This window comes from Phoca vitulina, unplaced genomic scaffold, assembly GCF_004348235.1.
Source record: "Phoca vitulina isolate PV1807 unplaced genomic scaffold, GSC_HSeal_1.0 scaffold28, whole genome shotgun sequence".
Taxonomy (NCBI): Eukaryota; Metazoa; Chordata; class Mammalia; order Carnivora; family Phocidae; genus Phoca; species Phoca vitulina.
The window spans coordinates 10,274,223-10,298,730 of record NW_022589731.1 but is presented as its reverse complement, the minus strand read 5'-3'; the positions used below and the strand labels follow the sequence as shown (position 1 = coordinate 10,298,730).

Here is a 24,508-nt window from a genome sequence, read left to right as displayed (position 1 = left end):
TATTCAGATTCTCAGAATTCAGTGTTGAACCATTACAGGAAGGTCTTAATTTTTCTTATTATCATCCCTTTATTGGTTTTTCAACTGAGTTGAAAGCCGGATAGAGCCAGAAAGGAAAATCCTAACAAATCTGCCTCTAGGAGAAAAGAATTGGCCTGAAGTAGACACTAAATGTACACCACAAGCCCATACAATGAACTGTACCCCAATTACAGGGAAAAACTCAGGGCTATAACCTTTATTCACACCCAGCATTCCCAATGGTTAGATTTATGGGCACTGGGGGCAAAAGTGCATAACCATGAATTTCTTGGCGGTCCACTGCCAAGTTCCTTGTGCACTCCAGTCTTTAAATTCTCCTTTCAACAAGCCAAGTCTCCAAGTCCAGTCCATTCCACAAAAGAAAAAAAAAAGAAAATGACCAAGCCAAAAGGAAAAAACCAAACAACTTGTTAGGGGGTTTTATCAGCTCCTTCCAAAATAAAAGAAAGCTAGAGTCTTCTAAAAACACCCTTGGCAAAACTAAGAATAGAGAAGCCGTAATAGAAAGTAAAATTGTAACTTTTCACATAAAATTGTAAAATTCCTGGGAATGCAAACTCCCAGGAACTGATCCGATGAAACTGGATCCTAAGGTCCTTACATATCCTAATGAGTTTGAGGTGTGGGAAATACCAGCATTTAGCCCTGAAAGTTACTTCTCCAAAGTTCAATGTTTTCATTCATCTATTCAGTATATATTAACCGCCTACTACATGCAAAGCTGGGTCACCACTATCTAGCTATTAAAAAAAAAAAAAAATTAAACAGACAAAACTTCCAAACTCTCTTCCAAATAGGCATAATATTATATACTATATATTTCAGAGTAATCATCCCCTCTTAACTGCTTTCCAATAGAGAATCAAATGCCCCAAGACTATCAGTTTAAATGTAGCTGCCCCTTTCCTCTCTCTCTCTCTCTCTCTCTCTTTCAATCCTCATTAAGCAAAAATAAAAAGCATTTCCTAGGCCTCCTGTCACAAGGCTTGGAAAAACCCAGAAGGCTATCTGGGATGGAAACACAGAAGAAGAACCTCAAATTTCCTTCATGTTTTGGACTGTCAACAGCATTTAGGGAAAACACCCCCTTCATTTCTGCTTCATATGTTTTCCTTGTTGGTTCATTTACACTGCGCTGCTCTCCTAGCAGCACTTAGTACATCGTTTTGTCATTTCTGCTTTCCCCTGCCATTAGGGCAGCCTCCGGAGCCGACACCCCAGCTGCCTCCCCGGGGCGGCCGGCAGCCCAGGCGCATCCCTTTCCCCCAGGTGGTCCCCCCTTTGACTAATGTTCACCAACACTCATACATCATTCCCAAATTGGTCCAAATGAATTAAACACAGCTCTGCTTAACATTACGAGATTTAAATGGATTTTCTCTCTACAGGTCTGCCCCATAATTGGGTTTATCCATCTTGTTGAAGTACAGTTTACACTTGCTAACATCACGCCAATTCAAGCTACATTTTCTGCTCCAGTGGCAGGAGCAAGGCAGATTTGTCATCGGATCATAACAGGTAATTCAAACAACAATTAGTTTGATGACGGCCCGTATGTCAATGTCTGCTCCCCAGCAGCCCGGCTCACACCCGATGTTCTCTGTTCCTCAAGATGAATTGTCTTCACAATTCTTCAATTTCAATCATCAACAATGCTTCCCGAATCAACTCAGAAACTATTGACACAATACTCTCTTGGGGCAGCCTCACCAAAGCCCTGGTGAAAAGAATCCCCCAGTCCCCCTAGGCTGGGCCACCAACACACACACACACACACACATTTTCAAGTCATGGACAATTTCTGATTTCCACCGAAGCTACTTATTTTGGTGCCTCATCTCATCCTCAAAATTCCGGGAGGCACAAGGTTTGGGAACAAAAAGGAATGAATTTGCTTGTGTAGGTTCATCCATCCACAAGTAAGAAAACACTTGTTTAAGTTTTTTGAAGTTGCCTGCAGGAATTAATGACAGTTGACATGGTCTGAGAATACTCAGAGAATAGGTATGATTCTCAGAACACTGAGAATACGGTAGGATCCAATGGATGACACTACTTGTCCTTTAAAAAAAAAGCTAACATTGCTTTCAAAAACCAACTAACCTCCAAGCATTTTGAAAATTAGAAGACAATCACATAAATATACTTATTATATACTATATATTTCTATTACATTTTCATATAGTTTGTTATATAGTATGTCATGTTATATATTATTATTGTATTACATATATATGTTAAAAAATATAGAATAGGGGCGCCTGGGTGGCTCAGATGGTTAAGTGTCTGCCTTCGGCTCAGGTCATGATCCCAGGGTCCTGGGATCGAGCCCCACATCGGGCTCCTGGCTCAGAAGGGAGCCTGCTTCTCCCTCTCCCACTCCCTCTGCCTCTCTCCCTGCTCATGCTCTCTCTCTCTCTCACTATATCTCTGTCTCAAATGAATAAATAAATAAAAATCTTTAAAATATATATATATAGAACAGTCCAACCATGGTTAACCATTATTTGAGTGATGCCACGGTCATTAACATAGGGTGCAAACTGATGCAATGAAGGAGAGCTGAGATCAGGTTGTAAGATACCAGGGAAAGAAGGTCAAGTTAGCAAAGGGGTTGAAGGTCTATCTCAAATTACTTCATTGAGTACAAAAGATAATATTTATATATATCCTATGTATATATAGAATATATATTGTTTATTATTATATTTATATATAATCACCCATCATGTTATAAAGGGGCTATTAAGAGGAAAATGCAAACAGCTGCTTCTAATACACAGGCACCAACCCACTCATGTCCTCTACTCCCTTTCTGCCCTCAGTATGCATTATTTAAACACACTCACAGCCCTGGCTGTACACCTGCAGTCTCCTAGGTGTTTCTGCAAGGTGCTCTAGGGATGTGCAGATGAGAAAGACACAATCTCAGAAGGGCTGACCTTCTAGTCAAATGTTACAAGGACCAAGCAGAATTTTTAAGCGACATAAGAGAAACGCAAACAGCAAACAACAGAAGTCATAAATCTTTGTTACCCAGCAAAGATAGTCCAGGTTATCAAATTTATCATGTGTGATGTTTCTGACAGGAAGTAAAAAATACACAATGCGCGCTGGGCGAAGGCGTATTCTAAATCTGCAAACCAGGACCTCACACAGTTCTCGGCGGTAAAAACAGCAGCTTGTGTTTGTCAAGTGCCCTTCTGTGCGCCAATGACCTGCTCACACGCTTTATATCTCATTCCATCTCCCAACTACCTTCTGCAAACAGGTACGACCATGATCCCCATTTTACAGATTAGGAAACTAAGCCTGGCACAACCGGGACCCAAACCCAGGTTACGGGATGCCAGCGGCAGGAGCTGACCCCACCCACTTCCTCTTGTACCTGGTCCCTTTCAAACGCAGGGGAACTACCACGCCAGCCTCAGTGACAGGGCGCCCACTTCCAACTGTTGTTCTAAACCTCTGGTTCTCAACGGGGGTGGGGGGGACCTGGACCCCCAGGGGACATCTGGCAAGGTCTACAGACATTTTTGACAGGTGCTAGTGGCGTGAAGACGTTAGAGGCCAGGGATGATGTTAAACACACATCCTACAACGCACAGGGCAGTCCCCTGTGAGACGAGAAATTTCCGGCCCAAGTGGTCAACAGTGCTGAGGTGGAGAGACATAGCCATTCCGTACCCACCCCCGCTACCAGCCCACGGCAAAGACCACATCCACTCCCCGTCCAGGCCGCAGTCGGTGCAGAATCTGGCATAACCAAGTATTGTTCCAGATGCATCCCTTAGAAATCGGGATTTTGTGAAGATACTTCAAAGAGTCCACAAATGTTTGATTCTAATGTTTCTTTTCATAATGTATTATAGACATAAAGCTATACAGAACATGTACCTGCTTTTAAGGTTTATATATATATTTTTTAATTTCAATGTATTATTCATTAAATTTTTTTTTTTTTTTTAAAGATTTTATTTATTTATTTGAGAGAGAGAGAATGCGAGAGAGAGCACATGAGAGGGGTTAGGGTCAGAGGGAGAAGCAGACTCCCCGCCGAGCAGGGAGCCCGACGCGGGACTCGATCCTGGGACTCCAGGATCATGACCTGAGCCGAAGGCAGTCGCTCAACCAACTGAGCCACCCAGGCGCCCCTATTCATTAAATTTTAAGCACCCTGCGAGCCACTCACGGGTTTTGGTGGAACCTTCAGGGGTAATGGGCTGCTGCCCTATCTAACTGAAGAGTGTGAGGAGATTGCAAGGTAAACTGTTAAAAAAAAAAAAAAAAAAAAAATCACAACCACTTATCTGTCCAATCAAGATTTGGTATCATGCCACCAAACCAAATGCCAGAGACAAATTAAGTGCTAAGCCTGATAAGCCTGCCTATGTGAGCCACAACCCACTTGGAAATTTCTGTGCTTCGGGGCACCTGGTTAAGTGTCTGACTTCGGCTCAGGTCACAGTCCTGGGATGGAGCCCCACGTCAGGTTCCCCAGTCAGCGAGGACTCTGCTTCTCTCTCTGGCACTCCCCCCTGCTCCCCCCAATCATGCTCCCTCTCTCTAACCTTGTCTCTCTCCCTCTCAAATAAATAAATAAATAATCTTTAAATTAAAAAAAAAAAAAATTTCTGTGCTTCACTAAACAGCCTCATGATTCTCAGGAACTTTTTAAAAAGTACAACCTCTAAAATAGAGTTACTAAGAACATACAACCAGCTGCTTGCCACAGATCAGACGTCTACACTACTTACTATGGCCCTAAGAGGCCCACACATGGCTGATAGAACAGTTGTGTTCATCCTTTTGGGCTGTTCTAGTCAAGGACTACCAGACACTCACTCTCTCTGCATCCTTACCAGCCCGCATACAAACCATGCAGGCTGGGCCCCAAGTGCCATAACGTGGTGGAGAATGAACAGATACAAATATCTCAACTCCTACAAATACAGTGATACAATTAGAACAGTCAGAAGTTAAAAAAAGATATAAGTAAAAGCCTTAAAACAAGATTGTTTTGTTTTATCTGCCAACATAATACAATTGCTCTGAGCTTAAAGGAGACAGTAACTTCGTGAATGATAGACACACAGCCAAGCTGGGCTCCTAGATTCTCATCTCGGCCCTGTCTCCACCAGGTTGTGGGACCTCGGACGAACCAATCACCTCTTTGCACCTCATTTTCATTGTCTTTAAAAAAGAGACCCTAGGGGGCGCCTGGGTGGCTCAGTCCGTTAAGCGTCAGACTCTTGGTTTCAGCTCAGGTCACGATCTCAGGGTCGTTGTGAGATCAAGCCCCAAGTCAGGTCCCACGCTCAGGGTGGTCTGCTCAAGATTCTCCCTCCCCCCCCCCCGCCCCCCTTCCTCCCCCTGCTCTCTCTCTCTCTCTCTCTCTCTAATAAATAATTAAGTAAAATATTTTTAAAAAATAAATAAATAAAACATAAAATCACGTGGGAAGCTTTTTTGGCAACAGGGATGCCCAGGCCCCACTCCCTAAAGATCCCAATCCAGGCGGGCTGGGGCGGAGCCTGGGCCTAAGCACCGTTCACACTGCTCGCCCAGGGGCTGTGATGTACAGCCAAGGTCGGGGAGCCCCGGCCCTAGCCAAGGGGTTCTCGGTGTGCTATCACCAGAGGGGGCATCCACATTCCCTGGAAACCCATTAAATCTGCAAATGTCTGGACCCACCCCAGACCTACGGAACCTAAAATGTTGGGGGGGGGGGGGAACGCCACAGTCTGCTTCTAACCAACCCCCCAGGTGCCCTCCAGGTGATGCTTGCTCAAGTCTGTGAAACCCTGAGCTGGCCCTAATGAATGGGAATCTTCAAGGAGTAAAACCCAGGATTCCATATTTTTTAGCAGTTCCCAGCTCTGATTCCTTAGTATACAGCCCGGATAGCCGGCTGGTGGCCACCGACTGGGGAAACCCCGGGACCCCCGAGCATTATTTTCCTCAGACAGTAGTTAGCTTAAAGCTGTGTCGCGTAATATCTCTCTCCAGTCTGACGGAGAGGGTTGAATCCTAATTCCTTGATCCTGGGCAAAATACCTCTGGTATCCGAGTCTCCGCTTCCTCATTTACAAAACGGGAGATAATGATGCTAATAAGAGTAACTACATCTTTTGGGTTTCCTTCTGTGTTGTTATGAAGAATCAATAAATAATTCATACACAGCACTTAACACCAGACCCAAGGCATCGGGAGAATTCAATAAGTATAAGCTGCTATTATTATCAACTGTTGTTACTGCCTTTGACCCCTAAGACCAGGCACATTATCGTCCAAGCTACTCTTTCATAAATAAAGAAGCACCTCTTCTCGAGGCTTGCAAAAGTATCTGGCTCTCTTCACAGAACCATGGAGAAAGAAAGGCCTAAAGCTCATCGGAACCTCCAGGCACTTTAGTTTCTCACTCAAAATGAGAAAAAGTTATCCCAATTGAGTACTTGGCCAGCCCTCAATTTTTAGTTGGCACTGAGCAGCCAATAAACGATCAACTGATTGATTTCAAAAGACTGTAGGGCAGCAATTCTCAAACTTAAGTAGGCTGAAAATCCAAACTGATTAAAAATGCAACTCCCAGACTGCACCCAAAACCTAGTCAGTCGGACCAAGGGAAATGGGGTGCTTACAAATCAGCATTTAAAACATCACTAGAGGGGTGCCTGGGTGGCTCAGTCGTTAAGCGTCTGCCTTCCGCTCAGGTCATGATCCTGGGGTCCTGGGATGGAGCCCCACATCGGGCTCCCTGCTCGGTGGGAAGCCTGCTTCTCCCTCTTCCACTCCCCCTGCTTGTGTTCCCTCTCTCACTGTCTCTCTCTCTCTCTGTCAAATAAATAAATAAAATCTTTAAAAAAAAATAAAAATAAAAAAAATAAAACATCACTAGAATTTAAGCTCCATGGGAACAAGGGGTTTTCGTCCGTTCTGTTCACTGAGGAATTCTGCAGGGGCCTGGCACACACTAGATGCGCCATAAATATCTCCGAATGAATGAATGAACATTCTTAGGTATGGACTTAAATTAGACCATTAGGCTACAACTCACCACTGCAGCAAGTGAATGAACTTTCTGAATGAGCGAACTGGTATCCAGGGGCTTTGTCAAACTACCCTGGTGAAATGCCATCGGTGTCTCTACCATTCTCCCAGCCACACGCACGCGCACGCACACTTCACTCTTTGTGGAAAGTGGACATGAAATCTTCCCAGCCAGGTGTGGCAGGGGGAGTGAGGGAAAACTGAGGCAGCGACTATCCTAAGAACTGTAGTTGTTTCTGGGAGCCCCCCACTTAGCCCAGATCTGCCCCTGAACCCAGAAAGCAAATCCTCATAAGAACTGAAAGGCCATGGAACCTGTGACAACAGGACAGGCAAAGAACACAAGAGACTGCCATCAAGATACAGGAATTGCGTTACTGCAAACATCCTGGCCAAATCCACTGGTACTAACCTCTGGCCATTTTTAACACAAATGCCAAGGGTCTACCTGGGCAAGGAGACAGACTGCAACCTGCAGTACATCTGGAATCTTAACGATTTTAAGACATGGACAAGACTAAACATCAAGTTCATATCCAGGAATAAGGGGCCAATATGGGGCCACTCTGCAGTTTCTACCCTTCCCTCCTTGACTCCAGAAAGCACCCCGGCCCCGGAGGAGGGTCCTTGGGGCCTTACTGAGTCATGGCAGGTGAGTGCTAAGACCAAGCAGAAAGGATATGCTTTGGTAAAGCTCAGATGGGAACTTGCAAAAGCCTGAGGACAAGAGGCAAAGCAACACCCACTGCAAAGTCTCCACCGCTCAGCTGTGTAAACAAATAAAATGGTCCATTTCTTCTGGAGCCTCTCCTGGTTGTCTTTGCGCACACACACAAGCGTGTGCATGCATGCATGCGCGCGCGCGAACACACACATACACACACACACACACACAAACCACTTCACATCTTAAAAGAAAAACAACCATGAAAGGTCTACACAGTTTGTTTTTGTTGTGTGTGAAGTTATTTTTTCCTAAATCACATCTGACTTGGTGTTAAAACATCAACCTTTGGCCAAAATACTCTTAAAACAAAGGCTTAATTGGTTCTGAAGTAGCCCTTCTGAAAACCAAGGGAAATATCTTCTGTGGGTCTTGACCTTGATTACAACACTGCTCTTCGGGCTGGAATAATGATGAGTGGAGGAGTCTCGGAAGAGAGGTCTTCAGGGAGGCAACAGGGATGCCTAAACACTCATCCACATTCTCTGGGAGGCACCTGCAGTGTATGGGTCCACCTCTGCATTCAGCCTGCAAAATCTTCCCAGGTTAATGGAGACAGTGGGAGGAGTTCCTAGGAACTGGGGCCAAAAGCCAAGCGGCTGTGTGAAGGCAAACTGGCCTCTGACCACACCTAGCTCACTTTACTGCTCTCCTCTTCTGTATCACCCACATACCTACAACCACTCAGCCAAGGCATTTCGGTGACGACACCTGAAATCCGGCATTCAAACCTCTCTCAAAAAATCGATGCAAAGCTAAACACACGCTACCCCATGCCTCCCCAAGGCCACTCTTGGATATGAAGAACAGAAACGGACACACATATTCCTCCGAAAGATGAGGCTGAGAATGTTACTAGGACCTTATTCATAAAAGCAGAAAATTGGAGACAATCCAAAAATCCAATAACACAGAAAGGATGTGTGCATTGTGTCATACTCCTAGTTGAATACTAATGGCAATTTAAAAAAAAAGAGCAGACTATTGCTACATACAGTAACAGGAATATAACTCAGACATAATGCTGAGTGGGGCCAGACATGAGACAATCCATTCTGCACAATCACACTTCAGTGAAGCTAAAAAACAGGTACAACTAATCCACGGCAATAGATAGAGCTATTCCGTGGTGAGATTTGGGAGTGGGGGGGAGGGGGTGGCAGATGACTGGGAAGGGAGGGAAACAAGCGAGACTTCTGGGAGGTTGGTAATATTCTCGCAGGGGCCAGCAAACTACAGTCTGTGGGCCAAATCCAGCCACTGTCTGATTTTATAAATAAAGTTTTATTGGGACAAGGCCACATCTATTCCTTTAGGTATTATTTTTAGTTGTTTTTGCACCACAATGGCCAGAGTCGAGTAGCTGCCATAGAGACCATATGGCCTGCAAAGCCTCAAATATTTACTATCTGGCCCTATACAGAAAAACTGTTCCAACTCCACTCGATATATTGGCCGGGGTGATGGTTTCATGCATGTTCACGCACGTAAAAGTTCATCCATCTCTCCACCAAAGATCTATGTACTGTGCTATACTTACATTATACTTCAATAAAACTTTTTAAAAGTCAGTAGAGCTAAATAACTATGTCTTTTTTTTTTTTTTAAGGCCTGTTAATTGTCATTCCAGTTAGATTTGTGTTAACCACTTAGGGAGAATATGGCCATTTGTGCTACTCTTGTCTTTCCGAAGTTGAGAGGAGTTAGGAGATTGTCAAAAAGCGGGGAAGATCCCAAAACAGCAATTGACATTGTGTCCAAACTTTTCCCAAGAACGAGACATGGCTACAGAATCACTCGGAGGCCATTCATATAAACGGTGAACTTGGCCAAGGCCTGAGATTGCAGGGGATGGGAAAGGAAAGGGGTATGGATCTCATGTGACGCAAGGTGTCATACTCCTCGAGGTTATTTTAGGATACAGCTTAGGAGAGCAACACACTCAGCTCATATTGAAATACAGTATTTATTAAGCTGAATCAGTTTTAAGTTTCCAGGGAAAGAAAATTCTGCCCCAACAATCACACCGCGTGCAAGCCTTACATCGGAGAATGACGCAAAGGGAAAACGTCAGCTGTACTCGACCCCAAAGCAGTACCATCCTCATCTCTATACCCCCACCCTGCAGTCGGGCTGCCGCATGCATAGGGAATAATTTTGTGTCTGAGATTTCCCCTTCTCTCCCTTTGCTTCTTCTGGTTTCTGCCATTTATCCTTTGATGATCAAACTACAATTACAGCTAGATGCCATTTGGCTTGGCCTCCTCCCGGTCCAGCAGAGATTGGGGGGGCAGAATGAACTCTGAGAGCATGCCGGTGCTGGGTCTCTAATAAAATGTCTCTCTGTTTGCCCACATGGGCATCAAGCCTTAGCAAACAGAAGCAGGGGAGAACAATACTACCTGTTCATGGAGGGATAGTAATGGTTTCAGTCCTCCAAACAATGAGGTCTGTAATTTACTCCATCTTCCTCCTGAGAAAGAGCTTCACATGGCCTGCACCGTGCCAGGTGGTTTGGAGAAAGACGACCTGCTCGGTCTAACAAGGGACGCTTCAGCAGCGGGTGTAAAGACACAACAGCTGCTCTGGTCTCGGCTGGTCTCCCAGTGACATGGCCCCAGCCAGCCTTGCCACACCAAGACAGGGATCACTATGCTATTCAACCTCAACAATTCCCACACCCCGGGCAACAGGATCTTCCAGCGCTCCACGAGAGTGGTAGGCCTCAGGACACTTGTCTGTGCATCCCTCCATTCATCAAGACTTAGGGTTTGGGCTTGTTCCCCATCTAAGCCCTGAGTCTAAACCAGTTTCCGGCGGCAAGACTCACTACGCCGCTAATCAAAAGGAAGAAGGGTCCACTAGGAAATGTGCCAGCTAGAACAACTGCACAGCACGTTCAAGACATCAGGCTTGAAAATATCTGGGGGCGGGCGGAGGGGTAAAAATCAAGATCCCACCTTCCCCCCTCAAAGACACAGAGAGATCAGCAGCACAATGCAGACAGAAACAAAGTATTTCAAAAACAAGTTACTGTTGCCTTGAAATAAGTACAAAAATACTAGGGATCCACGAAACAAAAAATGTCTGCTGAGTCAGACTTTTCACGGGGGGGGGGGGGGGGGGGCGGAATTCACAGTTTAGCTGGGGCACGTGGCTGCCTGAACGTCTTATCCAGGAAGATGCAGATTTGAAACAGCAGAGCTACCAAGATGCGACATGGCTCTAGTCTGGTGAGACCACACACACACACACACACACACACACACACACACACACACGTTACCTGCCAGGGTAACTACAAGATAGGGTGCAATGGAACAACAGAAATTAGTCAACCAACTGACATCAACTTCCAAGAAGAGAAGACCTAGAGCCAGACTTCAACATCACAGCAACAGGTTTCAAAAGCCTCTCTTCAAAGGGTTAAACCAGAACCCTCAAGAAGTTTTGGTACCGTGAGTTACACCATGTGTAACATCCATCCTGGCAAAGCCAGGCAAGGCAGACAGACGAAAATTGTATTAGTCTGCTCTCCCTCGACTACTGCATTCTGTTGGCAACAGTTCAGCTCGGAGTCTATATTAGTCCGTGATTTGTTTAGCCTTTGGATTTAAGAGAATGGAAGTACTACGTGAGCAGGAAACAGGACACTCATCAGAAGCTGGGATCTGTCACCTCTCCCTTCCAGCACTTTTAATGACATATATCAACAGGTCCAAGAGAAATCAACATTTCAGGACTATCAGGTCAAAAGCGATATTCTTAGCACCACTTAACATGATTTGGATCGACCGGAAACAACTCTCTGGCTCTCACACAGCCTCCTCCACCTCTCCACCCCCCCCCCCCCCCCCCCCGCCCAATGCTTCCAGTTCACAGTTGGCCACCTCCTCTTACACCCAACTGAAGATTCTTCCCTAAGCCAAAAACAAGAGCCAAGCTGGGGTCTGGGTGCCCATTATGCCTGACCAAGAAACTTAACAAAAAACAAAGGCTCGTCTTTCTTTCCATCATCTTTAAATCATTTTGGCAGCACTTCTGTTCGTTTCTTTGCTTCCCACCTCCCCCAGTCAACCACCACCAGCACCATCATTACCAGCACCATCATTACCAGCACCATCATCACCATCACCACCATCACCATCGTCATCACCAACATCATTATCACACCATCGTCATCACCAACATCACCACCATCATCACCACCATCATCCCCATCACCACCATCATCCCCATCACCACCATCATCCCCACCATCATCATCACCACCATCATCCCCATCACCGCCATCATCACCACCATCATCCCCATCACCATCGTCATCCCCATCACCATCGTCATCATCATCTAGATTGGGGGAAGGGGCAGAGAATAAAAGACACAAGAGACCTACATATTGACAATTCAAGCTTCAGGATCTCTTGCATTTCCTACCTGAATTGCAATCTGGTGTTCAATCGTTTTGTACGCAGAGTAATGTGTGCTCCCGGACTGAAAATGGAGCTGTAGAAAGAAACCAAATCAAAGCGTTCTGCTTATGTCACAAACTACAAGAAAACATCTTAAGCAGTTTATGAATAGCAGACAAACCTTCCTAGATTGAACTGCAGCCTTGGCATTCAATCAAGACCTGTGTATTTTTATTTGTTGCTATGGATAAGATGATAATAATAATCAAAGGTAAAGTTTAAAAAAAAAAAAAAGCACCTATTCAATAAGCAAAAAGGGAGGGGGAGGGGGCCAGGAGTGAGAATCAACGACATGAAAAGGAAAGACGGATGCCCATTAAAACATAAAGGAAGCCAGTGTGCTGAGCGGGATGCTGCAGAAAAATTAACTGTGGGCTGCAAATAGTCATCAGAATTGCGACATGGAGGCAAGAGGAAAGGTTGTGAGAAAGGATTCTGAGAAGCCACAAGACTGCAACAGGTACAAGCTCCCCACCATTCTAACAACTGGGCTCTTGCTCCCAAACACAGTTCTATTTTGGGGAAAACATATGTGGCAGGCAGAATTCCGGGGCCCCCCCGAAGCCTTATACATTCTTTTGCAATGACTAAGCTATCTGTCCCAGAACATCTTGCCTGCACTCTAGGAATCCACACTTCCCCAAAGAGGGAGCCAACCACGGCCAAAAGGCCACCGAGTGTTCTCAGGACCACCTATTCGGTGGCCCCTGGCTGAATGCTCGCCCCTGGCTCCCTCCAACTTTCCACAACAGAGGGTTAAGTGCCTCCTGGGCCTTTCGCTCTGAAGCCCTACGGATCCCCCATCAGAGAAGTGGGCAGAATACTGAGATTCTTCACCAAGTTCTCCTTTTCTCAAAAAATACTTGCTAATCTTGGGATCCTCCGGATGGGGAAAACAAACACCATCTGCTGGTTTATCTTATAAACAATACACCAATCACTAAAGGATCTCAACAGCATCTGAAAATGCATTTCAATTTGCAATACATGAACAAATGAGGAGGAATTAGATGGTCCTGGGAAATCCGCGCCCACTCCCCTCACACAACGGGCATCAGTGATGATTCCAAACCACTGCTATTCCTGCTCCTGTCCTACTGCAGTGGCCGGAACACTTCTCTCTTATTATAACAAAATGTAAGCTAGCTTGCAAGCAGGCTTCAGATCCAATTATTTTGTATCTTGGTCCTTGCATGAAAAATCATTCAGTCCACACAGGTTTTGGAAAAAAAAAAAAAAAAAGACAAAAAGAAAAGAAAAAAAAAAGAAATTCACAGAAGAACTTTTGAACCAACTCAAAATAAACACAACACAAAAGTAGTCAAATTAAAAAAGTCTAAATTTTTATTGCTCATGGGAAAGGCTCTAAGTCCCCACTTTAGCATACAATGGGCTCTTAGATCATTTTATCTACTCCAAATAAACAATCAAAACACTGCCTATATAGGAGTCTGCTTGCCCCCAAAACATATTAATCAAGTTTGAAAGGGGGCACAATACAGATGAGGCCAAAAAATACATTTTTTTTCTTTTACCTGTCAAAGCAGAATGATTGAACCACACTCCCTAAAACAACACAAGATGTACCCTGAGCAAGTGAAGGTAACGCCCCACCCCCTCCCAGCCCCCCCACACACTCAGAAACAGTTCGTCCAAGTGAATCGGGGAAAAAGAAAGATAAATTTGCACCTTTGCCCCCCTGTCCTTTCTGTGAAAACTGCCAGTCAGGAAACAGCGATTGCACTAACTTGTGACAATTCCACATCATGTTAAAACAACTTTTGTGCTAGGGACAGGTTCCTCTGCGAGTTTGGAATTCTTGGCTGGAGAGGAGCTCTCGGGCGGGGGGGGGGGGGGGGGGGGGGGGGGGGGGAGTTCTCCTTCTAGGTCGAGAGGCAACAGTAACAACGTGTCCCCCTTTTCACCAGGGTTTTATTCTCCTCTTTTCCAACTGTCCGATTCAGAGCTTAATGGAAACTTGTCCAAGCTTTTCTTCCCACAAACCCTGCAGAGCCCCTATAGGCAATCTGTGTGTAACCACAGGAATCTTAGATTGTCAATTAAAATTGAATGGACACCTGATAACTAAGGATATGTCGTGGAAACAAAATTTCATATAATCACAGTCTTATGAATAAATTAATGAAACTGTGGCTAATCCAAATTCAATTTTCACTTGTCCGGTTCCATTCTTAATCCTTATGTCCAATCACCACCCGGACAACACAATCCCAGACAGAATACCACAATTAAAACAGTAAAAATGCAGCTGCAACGTCCTTAAGAATCTAGCTGGACAAAGTTAATTTAACACACACACACACACCCCATCCTAACACCCCCAAGCAACGTAACTTCCCTCCTCAGGTGTCCAGCCACACAGAACAACCTGGACCAGCTCAGAAATACACACAGCACAGGCTCCAATCAGATCTTTACTCCCAGCCAGTAACCACTGTGTTGGGACGCACGGGGAGCTAAACTTCCCCCAGCTACAGTGACAAAGACTTACAATATTCTTGTTACTCCTTTGGGTTTCCACCCCCTCTTTTCCCAAATACTACTTTCTTAAACATAGACTTTCCACGGCTTTTTGACTTCCCCGTAAAACACAAAGATGCCTTGTTCGTTATGGTCTAGCTTTTTAAGACAAAGACAAAATACAAGGACCCAGTAAAAACCTGGCATGCTGGACTGGAACAAGAATTTATTTATCTCTCTGTAAAAAACCTCTAAGGAAGGCAAGGACAAGAGATGGCAGCCTTTCGTTTTTCGGAAGATGAGGGGAGGGAGGTTGAGAGATCCAGCACAGGCTCAACTGAGTTCAAGAACCAGGCTCCCACATGCCCCCAACCCTGGGACCGCCCTGCTCCTGGTCACCTGCAGCACCCCGCGTCACTTCCTCTGCCAGCAAGTATAGCTGTTACACCATGGACATGCATCGTTTCCTCCCCATGGTACCTCCCTGGGGCATCCTGGGGTGTCACCATACGAGAACTCCAGGGTACTTTTCATTTAATTCCTTCCCATGAAACTTCCAACAAAATAAACCTTCCCTTCCTGTGTGCTTGTCTACAATGGCCAACCCCACCCACCCATTCAAACACCCCCAGATGATCTGGCCCTCACTTGTCCAGAGGAAGAACCACGAAGATGGGGCGATGCTCAGCACGGGCTTGCACAATTCCCCGGCAATTAAAAAACCAACAATTGACAATTAACTGCTTCCCATATTATTACCGTATCTTGATGTCTCTTGTTTTATTTCTAATCACTACTACTGGCCCTTAATTTGATGTTGCAAATACAAGACCTCAGAGAGATCCAGAGACGAGACAAAAAGGAAAACCACTTTTTCAACCACAGAGATCTCATCCTCAAAGGAGACTAAAGTAAGTAAAACCCTGTGTTGGTTTTTCCAACACTAAGTGAACTTCCAGTGTGATGAAGATTAATTTTTTTAGACCTATTCACTCCACTAAATTGGGAAAAGGTGGAGCCTAGGCTTTATTTTCCATTTTATCACCTGGCTGTCTTTCTTACTTCAAGAAAAAAAAAAATCCAGATTCATTCCCCTTTTAAAAGGTTTTGGTTTGGGGGGTTTAGGGCCCACTTTTTACCCTGTAGCTATTACCATGAGCCACCTGATGCTTAATTCCCATGTCATTAGCTTAAAAGACAATACTTTTGCTGCTGCTAGTACATCCAAGACTTTTTCTTAGGTCATCAGTCCCTGTTCAGGACACAGACAGCACCCCTAGTCCCATGCGGCGAACCACTTCCATTTAATGGGAAATAAACTTCTGACCAGGACTCTGGGTTATGGACTGCCCTTCCAAAAAGTGCCAAGGGGGCTCTAGCTTCCACAAGGAAAGCAAAACCAGCACTGACTGGTAGGTATGCCGGCTTAAACATTCCTCCCCAGATCTCGACACCAAACATTTGTACCATCCTAAAACAACAACTTAACAAAGGCATCCCCTTTTCACTTCCTGGCATTCTCCTTCAGAAATTCTGCTGCAACAAAACGCATGCCTTTAGACACAAGAACAATCTCTCCTACTGTCTCAATGTTCCATCCAAGGTCTATTTACCCTCATTAATTTTTCTTTTCTTTTCCTCAACCTGAAACCATCAGCTATGAGTCAGAGAATGATCATTAACTTTTACAGCTTCCATACACATCCACCTACTCACATTTGGGGAAAGAAGACTTGCAACATTGCCTGAGACCAAAATCCTCCATGAAAGAAAAGGAGGGAAAAAAAATGACTTCAAGAAAGTTATAGATGTAGGTCTATGGGGGGTGGCAGGGGGGCTACATTCATTGTTTTTCCACTCAGTGCTGCAATCTGGTGCAAAAAGAGAAAAGTTGAACTTGGTTATGGTGATAGGCATTTCTGGGCTGATTTCTTAAGAAAAACGAGAAGATTTTCTTTAAACATCAAAACGTAATAAAAGTTCTTAAACCGGGGTGGGGGGGGAAGAGGGGAATGAAGTGAATCAAGTTTCCTACTCTTGTACGAAATACAGTTCTAGCATATAAAAACACGTGGGCTAAAGTGCTGAGACATGCTCCTAACATAGCATTTTTCATTAAAAGTTGCTACATTAACACTCTTAAAATGATGCCCTATCATTACTCCACTTAGCAGTCACAGCTCTGCAACTCATAACGAATTAATTTGCATTAATGTGGGTTTCATGTGTCCTTCCCTGGGTTTGCCATTGTGATTCGGGCTTTAATAAAACTGACAAGACAGTAACATTACGCCTTTTATTTCACTTTCCAAAACAAACCAACCCACCCGAAGACCCACACAAATCCTCCTGATTTTTTAAGCATTTTGCTAATATATTTAGTACCTCATAATTGGCCCAGCACGCAGGGACCTAGTTATCTTCTCAGTAAATATTTATAGCATCATTCTTTCCCATTCATTCTGCATTTTCTTGGGAGAATCTCACTGTAGCCTACATCTGCAATTCATTGACTTTACAATTTACCACATGTTGGGATGGGAGAGGTCCTAGCTCCATTTGAATCACTACACAAATATGCAAGTGATTTATCGGTTTCAAACTGAAGGCTGCAAGAGAAGGGACTCCACTTTTCCTGAACATTACTTCTTCTGGCAGACCATGAACAATTACAGTTCGTACTAATTAAGCTCTGTAAATGTGCTGTGCCCTGTTAATGCCTACCAGGCCTCAAATTTATTTTCATGATGCCAAACTTTAGCGAGCAATTTTAACTCCTTCAGAGCTGATCCCACTAATAATAGCCATGCCCACCCCTAGAAACACAACTGTTTGGGGCGACTTCACGACAAAAAAAAAAAAAAGAGGATAAAAAGAACAGGCTGAATGACCAGCCCGAAATCAGATGTGCCTAAGGAAGAAAAACCTATCCTGGGAAAACCAAAGAACACCACGGCTGATAACCCGTTCATAGATCCCACAGCCCCATCTTTGTAATGAGCTGTTAAGGGATTCATATCTGTCCCTGAGGGCTAGTAAGTTTCTGCATTCCATTGATTGGAAAATAAAACCTTTCAGCCTCGGTCTTTAAGTTTGGGTTGGATGGTTGGATCCGGCCAGAAATGACAGAGCCATCGGCCCCCCTCAACACTTAGCCACGCACCTCAAAATCCCACTCCCCCTTTACCATGTGGTCCTTTTGTAACACACACACACACACACACACACACACACACACACACTTGAACAGCCCACTTTTAAAAAAATAAATTAAAATCGGCAGGATAATTGGCCTTCTCTCTTTGGGGTCTCCACCACAGATGCCCCACCCCCAGGCCCTCACACAAATAACTGATAGGAAACATATATCTGTTGCTGGATAGAGCATTTTAGGTGAGGAATGGATTGGAACCACTACGCTGAGCAAAGCAAGTTTTTAACAGCACCCCCCCCCCCGCCATGGTACTCCCACCTCTTGTAAGAAACTTTCAATCCCCAATTTCAATTGAGCCGTTCCCCCAAGCCCAAATTTTTGTCCCATCTTCTATTTTTTCCAATCTTTCTTAATCAAGCATTTATGCTGGCTACTTTTCTGTGTTTCCTCCTCCTCCCCTCCCCCCATTAACAGTGCACTTTTCCCAAATGAGTGTCCTTCTCATCCCCAATGAAACTGGGAACTTTTTTTTTCTCATCCATTAAATTCCTTTAATCAACTCTCCTCACCCACCTTTTTTTTTTAAGTCCTCACGTTAACTACTGCACTATGCACCGTGTGTATTTGCCCTTTGAGCTCAGTGGAACATCATATAAATTAAAGAGCAGTCTCTCGTATCCGGTTTCTTTAAGTATTCTAGGAAATATGCACAATATAGGCAACACAGTCCAAAAAGGAAAAAAAAAAAGAAAAAGAAAAAAAGAAAAAGGAGAAGCCAGAAGACAAGGAGAAAGATGCAAAGAGCTAGAGCAACTTTGCTTTTGAAAAAGGCATCTGTGCAGAGCCCCCACTGGATTTCCATCCCTGAAAGTGCTCTTTATAAATGTGTATAACAATAGCCTAGAGGAAAAGTACAAGTCAGCTGCCAAAGGAGAGGGTGTCGGTCTCAGTAAGCTCAGATTGTAGAGGTGGGGGTCACGGAAGGGGGGAGGGCAGCAGCATTTGAGATGGGCTCCCCCCCCACCCCACCCCCCCATCTCATCGCTTGTAATTAGTGAGAGAAATTTGAGCTACTGCCAATGTCTGCGGACCTTGAATATTATAAGGCCAACGTGGCGTCAAATATCTTAACATTCATAAGTGTTATGGGCTGTAAATAAAGCCTGTGGATTTATGACCCGGTGGCGCTTGCCAGCAAAGGACTGGGGCACATTTCTTTCAGCAGACCTGTCGAGGTGCAAGTTTGCCTTTGGTTGTAAAATTAACCATTTCCTTCACAAATGTGCTCAATTATAAGTCAGAGTTGAAGATTTACTTACACGGTTGCCAATATTCACTCGCAGAAGAAACTCAGATGCCCACATTACACACCCCTTCAAAAAGAAAAGCCTCCAAGAATTTGATTCAACCCCTCCTTTCAAAACTTCTGAAATGTGTCACCTTAGAACAGTTATAAATGCGGTTAAAGATATTATCTAATTCCACTTACCAAGACTAAAAAGCTTACACCTACTTCCTTGGAAAGTGCTTATTTATTTGGCAACGCCATGGTTTAAAAAAAACCAAACCAAACAAAAAAGGAGTAAAATCACTCCTTGCCTGCAAAGCCTCCTCCCTTCCCCCAATATAATGTCATCTACTTCCTGTGTAGGAGAGAGCCTCTGCTAAATCCAGGTTGTCTCATACTTAACTGCCAATAAACCAACTTCCACATAACTTCCAGACAGCTGGGGAAAAGGTCCTCGGAGTTTTAGTCATGGTCCAGAAACACGCGTCCACACAAAAATTTGCAGCTGTCCTTTCTCTACAGTGCATTTTTAATGTGATTCGGGGGCCCCCGTTGTGAAACATCTGACAAAATGTAAAATCCTCTTAGATACCTTCTCGTTTACCCACTGTGCGTGTGTAAGAGAAGGTGCACCCGGATTTCTCAACCAAGGAAAATCTAGGCACTTTCTGCATGCACACAGGCACCTCGTGGGATGTGAGGAGGCATTCAAAACCTGCAAAGGCTTCTACTGTAATCTTTGAAAGCACAGCCTCTGGTGCAACTATTAAAATGCTAGTTTTCTAAAGCAAATATTTTTTTAATGGCGCGCAGAACTGCAGTTATCCTGGGCTGCTAACAGAACAGCATTCTTGATCTGCCAGCCCCCAGAAACCTTCCTGTAACTTTTTCACAGCTTGCTAAGAAACAGAAAGCTGACCAGCTTCCAGCAGTGACTCTAAATGAAATCCGTATCAGTAAAATTAAAATCAAGCTGGAAAACTCCTAGCAAGAACCGGGATTGTTTGCCTCCAAATCTTTTCTCAATCAGATAGGGGGCATCAGCAAAAGCTACTTCCCTTAAGCAGTCCAAAGTTTCCAAAAACACTTCTTCCAGATAAGCACTTCAGGCCCCCAGCTGCCTAATAGCTTGTTTCTGGGGGTTCAGAAAGCTTTAACTTCAACAAACTGCAAAGCGCTGGCACATTAAATTTATAATCATTAAAATATGACTTATTGGGTGAATGTTGAGCCCATAATCCATACTGCAGACATTAAACCCCAACCTATAAAGATTAGCACAGAATTAATACTGTTGCATTGAGATTGGAATCTAAACATGTTCGCCATAAATATTTCTGAAGGAGATGAAAAACAATTAGCATAAATACCAAAGAAGGGCAAGAACACCTGTTCTTTTTCAGGGCGATAAGCATTTTATTGTTCTCTATTTAAAATGTAATGACCTGTGTAATTACAGTAATATTACATTGTTATGTAGGGGCTTGGAATGTCACACTTTGAAAAGTGTTGTCAAAACAATCAGGGGTGAAGGTGGGGGGTGAGAGGACAACCAGGGAAGGACCACCATTAACCCTTCACACTCTAAGGTCTAAATCTTTTGTATTAGAAAGGATTATGTTGTTTGAGTGAGGAAAAAAACATCCATTTTTCACAAGCCAGAAAGAGAAGATGTTTGCCCGGCTAAGTAAAACCCCAATGAATAGGCCCCTCTTGGTTTCTTTTAAATGCTGGATTCCAAGTTCAAAAATGAATTCAAGATGCTGCTTATTTATTTGTTCAACCTAGTAGCAAACAGCTCAGTTAAAAAGCAACTAACTTTGGGATAAAAGAAGATGCGAGAGCTCTAATTATCAAGTCTTAAAAAGAAATCTCAGACCTAACTAGAATCGCAACCACCCTATTCCTACTTCTCATTTGGCAAGAGGGAAAAAGAAACGTGAAACTACTTTTTCCTATCAACTTTAATATGGTAACAATACTCTTATCTTTAGTATACAAATGTTACCACAGTTCTAATATTTGCTGTTCTATCACTTCCCATCTACTTAACTAGACCTCTCTCCTTAATGTAGTTTTGTATTCGAATCTGTCTTTTTAAAAGCCCTTCCTATTACTATATCAAAGACTAAATTAATGTTATGCAGAAAGCTTTGTCGGTTTTAAAATAAAATTATTACTATCGAGCTTTATGGCGTCTTCGGCAATTAAAGCATTATTCTTGAGATAATGTATTATTCATCATAGCTGATTTAACGATACTCCCTAATTCTTTACATTCTTAAATAGAAAAGCAGAAATCAGGGATCCGAAGAGTTTGCTTTTTTTAAAGGATGCAGCTGCTTACAGGTACACTAATAAGGAACAGAAACCGTAGCAAAAACACCACAACCAAGGAGGGTCGGGAAAAGAAGAAAGCATCCAGCTAGTTTGTCTTTACACCTTGCCCTCAAAAACACACTCTATGAAGCACTAAGAATTTCAGATGAGCATGAAAAGACCCCTGTCTTGCCTATAGATGCCCTCGGCAGCTGTCTCAAATCTGGAATTGCAAGCTGGCCCTCTGATCGAAGACGTCAGGAGTGACACGCAACCGCCTCTCGTCCCCATTTCTATTGCTCTGCTTACCGGCCTAAATAAATAACTTTAATTTTGGAGCACAGGATCTAACCCAGGTAACAGAGAGGAAGGAGGAAGGGGCAGTACACACAAAGATGTCTGTTGGTGTTTGACATGCAAATCTCAAAACTGCCTACTGAGTTCAGAAATGTCCTCTCATACTCGATCTGATGTCACAGCACAAGGCCACCCGCTACGTCCACAATTAAAATAACTACAGCGGTCTATTCCTATAATGCCCACAAAGGGGACCGAAGGTTGGGAGCCTTCCTTTTCGCACCGGGAAATCATTTATTTGCCTTTAACAATTTCCCTGTTTCCTAATTACAGCACAACACAACTGTTCAAGTTGTAGGCGACAGTGTGGCAAGATTGCCAGCGGTCAGACTGGGAGTTTGAAAAGAGTCAAGAAGGCCAAGAAGCCCGCCATCAAAGCTCAATATTCAGATGGCCTTTCGGATGGCTAAGTGGATTTTTAAATAATAACAGAGAGGAATCCATCGAAGGGGGAGGGGAGGAGAGTAAGAAATTCTCAGGGTTACTTTGGAATGTGGCTTGGTCGGGTTGGTTAGTACACAAACCCCCTGATTCTGAGCCGAATGCTCCCGGTTTAAGATGCCCACGAGCTCCCAAGAAAAATACAACGTAACCGGTCTGTGCTTCCCCTACAGCTTTAACCCCACAGCCCGGCCCCTGCAGCCTGAAGGAGCTGGCCCTGTAGGAGGAGGTCGGGCTGAAACGCTCTACCAGCTTCCCAAGCATGCAGAAGCCTGGGTACAGGGAAGGGGGGGGGCGATAATTATTTCTCTTTCCTAGCCATAAAAAATGACCGGTCTGGCATGCCCTTGCCCTTTTTGCCAGGGCCCAAAAAACAAGTAAAACCTGATAGTTAATATTTTAATGCTTAAAAACACTTGTAGATCGGATCGCCTCCCGTCCGGCCAGCCCTCGGCCATTAGCACCGAATCCACGGCGGCTGAACACTGGGTACATTATTTCAAATTGCTATCTCGAGTTACCAAAAAAGAAAAAACAAAAGTAGTGTGTGTAAATAAGGGGTAGGGGGACCAAACCAGAAAAGGTGCAAAATGACAATCCCGGGAAACCCGGCAAAACGTCCAGAGAGGTTGCTTCTAGAGATTGGCAATCCAGGCTTTTTAGAGGCGGCTGGGACTGGGGGGGAGGGGGTGGAAGGAGGGGTTCAGGGCGAGGGCAGGGGGCAGAGGCCAGGCGGAGAAGGAGATGAGCCTTATTAACAAAAGTCAGGGGTGGGCGCGGAACGCACGCTGCGGGAAGCACCCGCGCAGGCTGGCACGCCGTACCGCCCTGGGGCCCCCAAAGTTGGGTGGCCCGCGAGAAGCAGCCCACTACCTTGAAGGACAGGCGCCCTTGGCCTCCCTCACCTTCTACACATCCTTGGGCCGGCAAACCCTGGTCTCTGATCCACCCCCCCAGGGCCCACTGAGGGCCTTCTCGGAAGCTGGCGAACGCAGACCCGGCTATAAACCCCAAGGCACCAGAATTCCCTAGAAATACATCGAGTCCGCTCAGAGGAGGCCATCCCCGCTGTACACAAACCAAGAACCCGGTCACAGGGGCCTCGCCGTTCCGCGCGGCCCGGGAGAGCCCGCAGCCAGCGGGCCGGGCAGCCGAGCCCACCACCGCGCCCAGGGCGCTCGCGGCCCTGCGGGGTTGCCAAAGAAAAGCCAGCCCAAAGCCCCCAAGTTTGCAGTGGGACCAGTCTGGGAAGCGTGACCTTCCAAGGGAAAGGGGGGAGGGGGGCTGAGAGCCAGCGATCACCACTAGAAAGCTAAATAAATAACCAGCCGAAAGAGAAAGCCGAGGCGCTTCTCCAGGGCCCCGGGCTCCGCGCGCTCGCTACTTCTCCAGTCCAACGCCTGCAGGAAAATCCACTCTCTACCCCGCGCGTCGGGCGCAGCCCAGTCACTCGGGGCAGCGGTAGCCAAGGGGTTAACCGGGGAAAACCCAAGACGCCACAGAAGAGGGAAGGAAGAGAGAGAGGGAGAGAGAGAGAGAGCGAAAAGAAAGAGCCACACAGTCATCTTCCCAGGGTGAAGAAACAAACACCACCACCACAGGGGGAGGGGGGAATCAGAGCGCAAAAAAAAAAAAAAAAAGTTCTTCTCTTTCCCCCCGACCCAACAAAGCCCTGCTTGGAAAGAAAGGTCTCCCCAACATCACGAGGCAGCAAACTGAAAGCAAGAACATGGCGAAGTGCAAACAAATCCAGTCCACAAAAGGCAGAAAAGTTTGGAGAGTTTCGGGCTGCCTGGGCCGCGAGCGGGGGAGGGGAGGCGGGGAGGGGAGGAGGCGGGGAGGGGGGGCGGGGAGGGAGGGAGGGAGAGAGGGAGGGGAGGGAGGGGGCAGGGCAGGGGCCGCATGCGGGGCCGGGCGGGCGGGCAGCGGGCGGGGGCCCGGGCGCGGAGGCACTTACGGTTCGGGCGGTGGGCGAGAGCGATCCGTTGGGGAGGTAGGGGCTCGTCAGGTCGGGGATCATGATGAAGGGGTAGCCGGGATACGGTGGCCCCTTAAAGAGCCCTCCATCTTGCCTCTTGGCCGCTAACATGGCGGGGCGGCGAGGGGACGGCGGCGGCCGCGCCGAGCGGGAGAGAGCGAGGAGAAACTTTTTAGAAAGTGCCTCAAGTAGCCGGGCGCCC

General features: G+C 45.4%; 1 protein-coding gene across 18 annotated transcripts in view; it reads right to left on the bottom strand.

Moving 5' to 3' along the window:
- TCF7L2 (transcription factor 7 like 2) overlaps positions 1-24,508 on the bottom strand; it is a 195,020-nt gene that overhangs the window by 169,449 nt on the left and 1,063 nt on the right. For 11 of the 18 annotated variants that reach the window (XM_032423382.1, XM_032423384.1, XM_032423385.1 and 8 more), the window contains exon 3: positions 24,286-24,410. In XM_032423382.1, the coding sequence (XP_032279273.1) occupies positions 24,286-24,410 (125 nt within the window). Of the gene's footprint in view, positions 1-12,253; positions 12,323-24,285; positions 24,411-24,508 lie in introns of all 18 variants that reach the window. The other 7 variants (XM_032423380.1, XM_032423383.1, XM_032423397.1 and 4 more) reach the window with 1 other exon arrangement.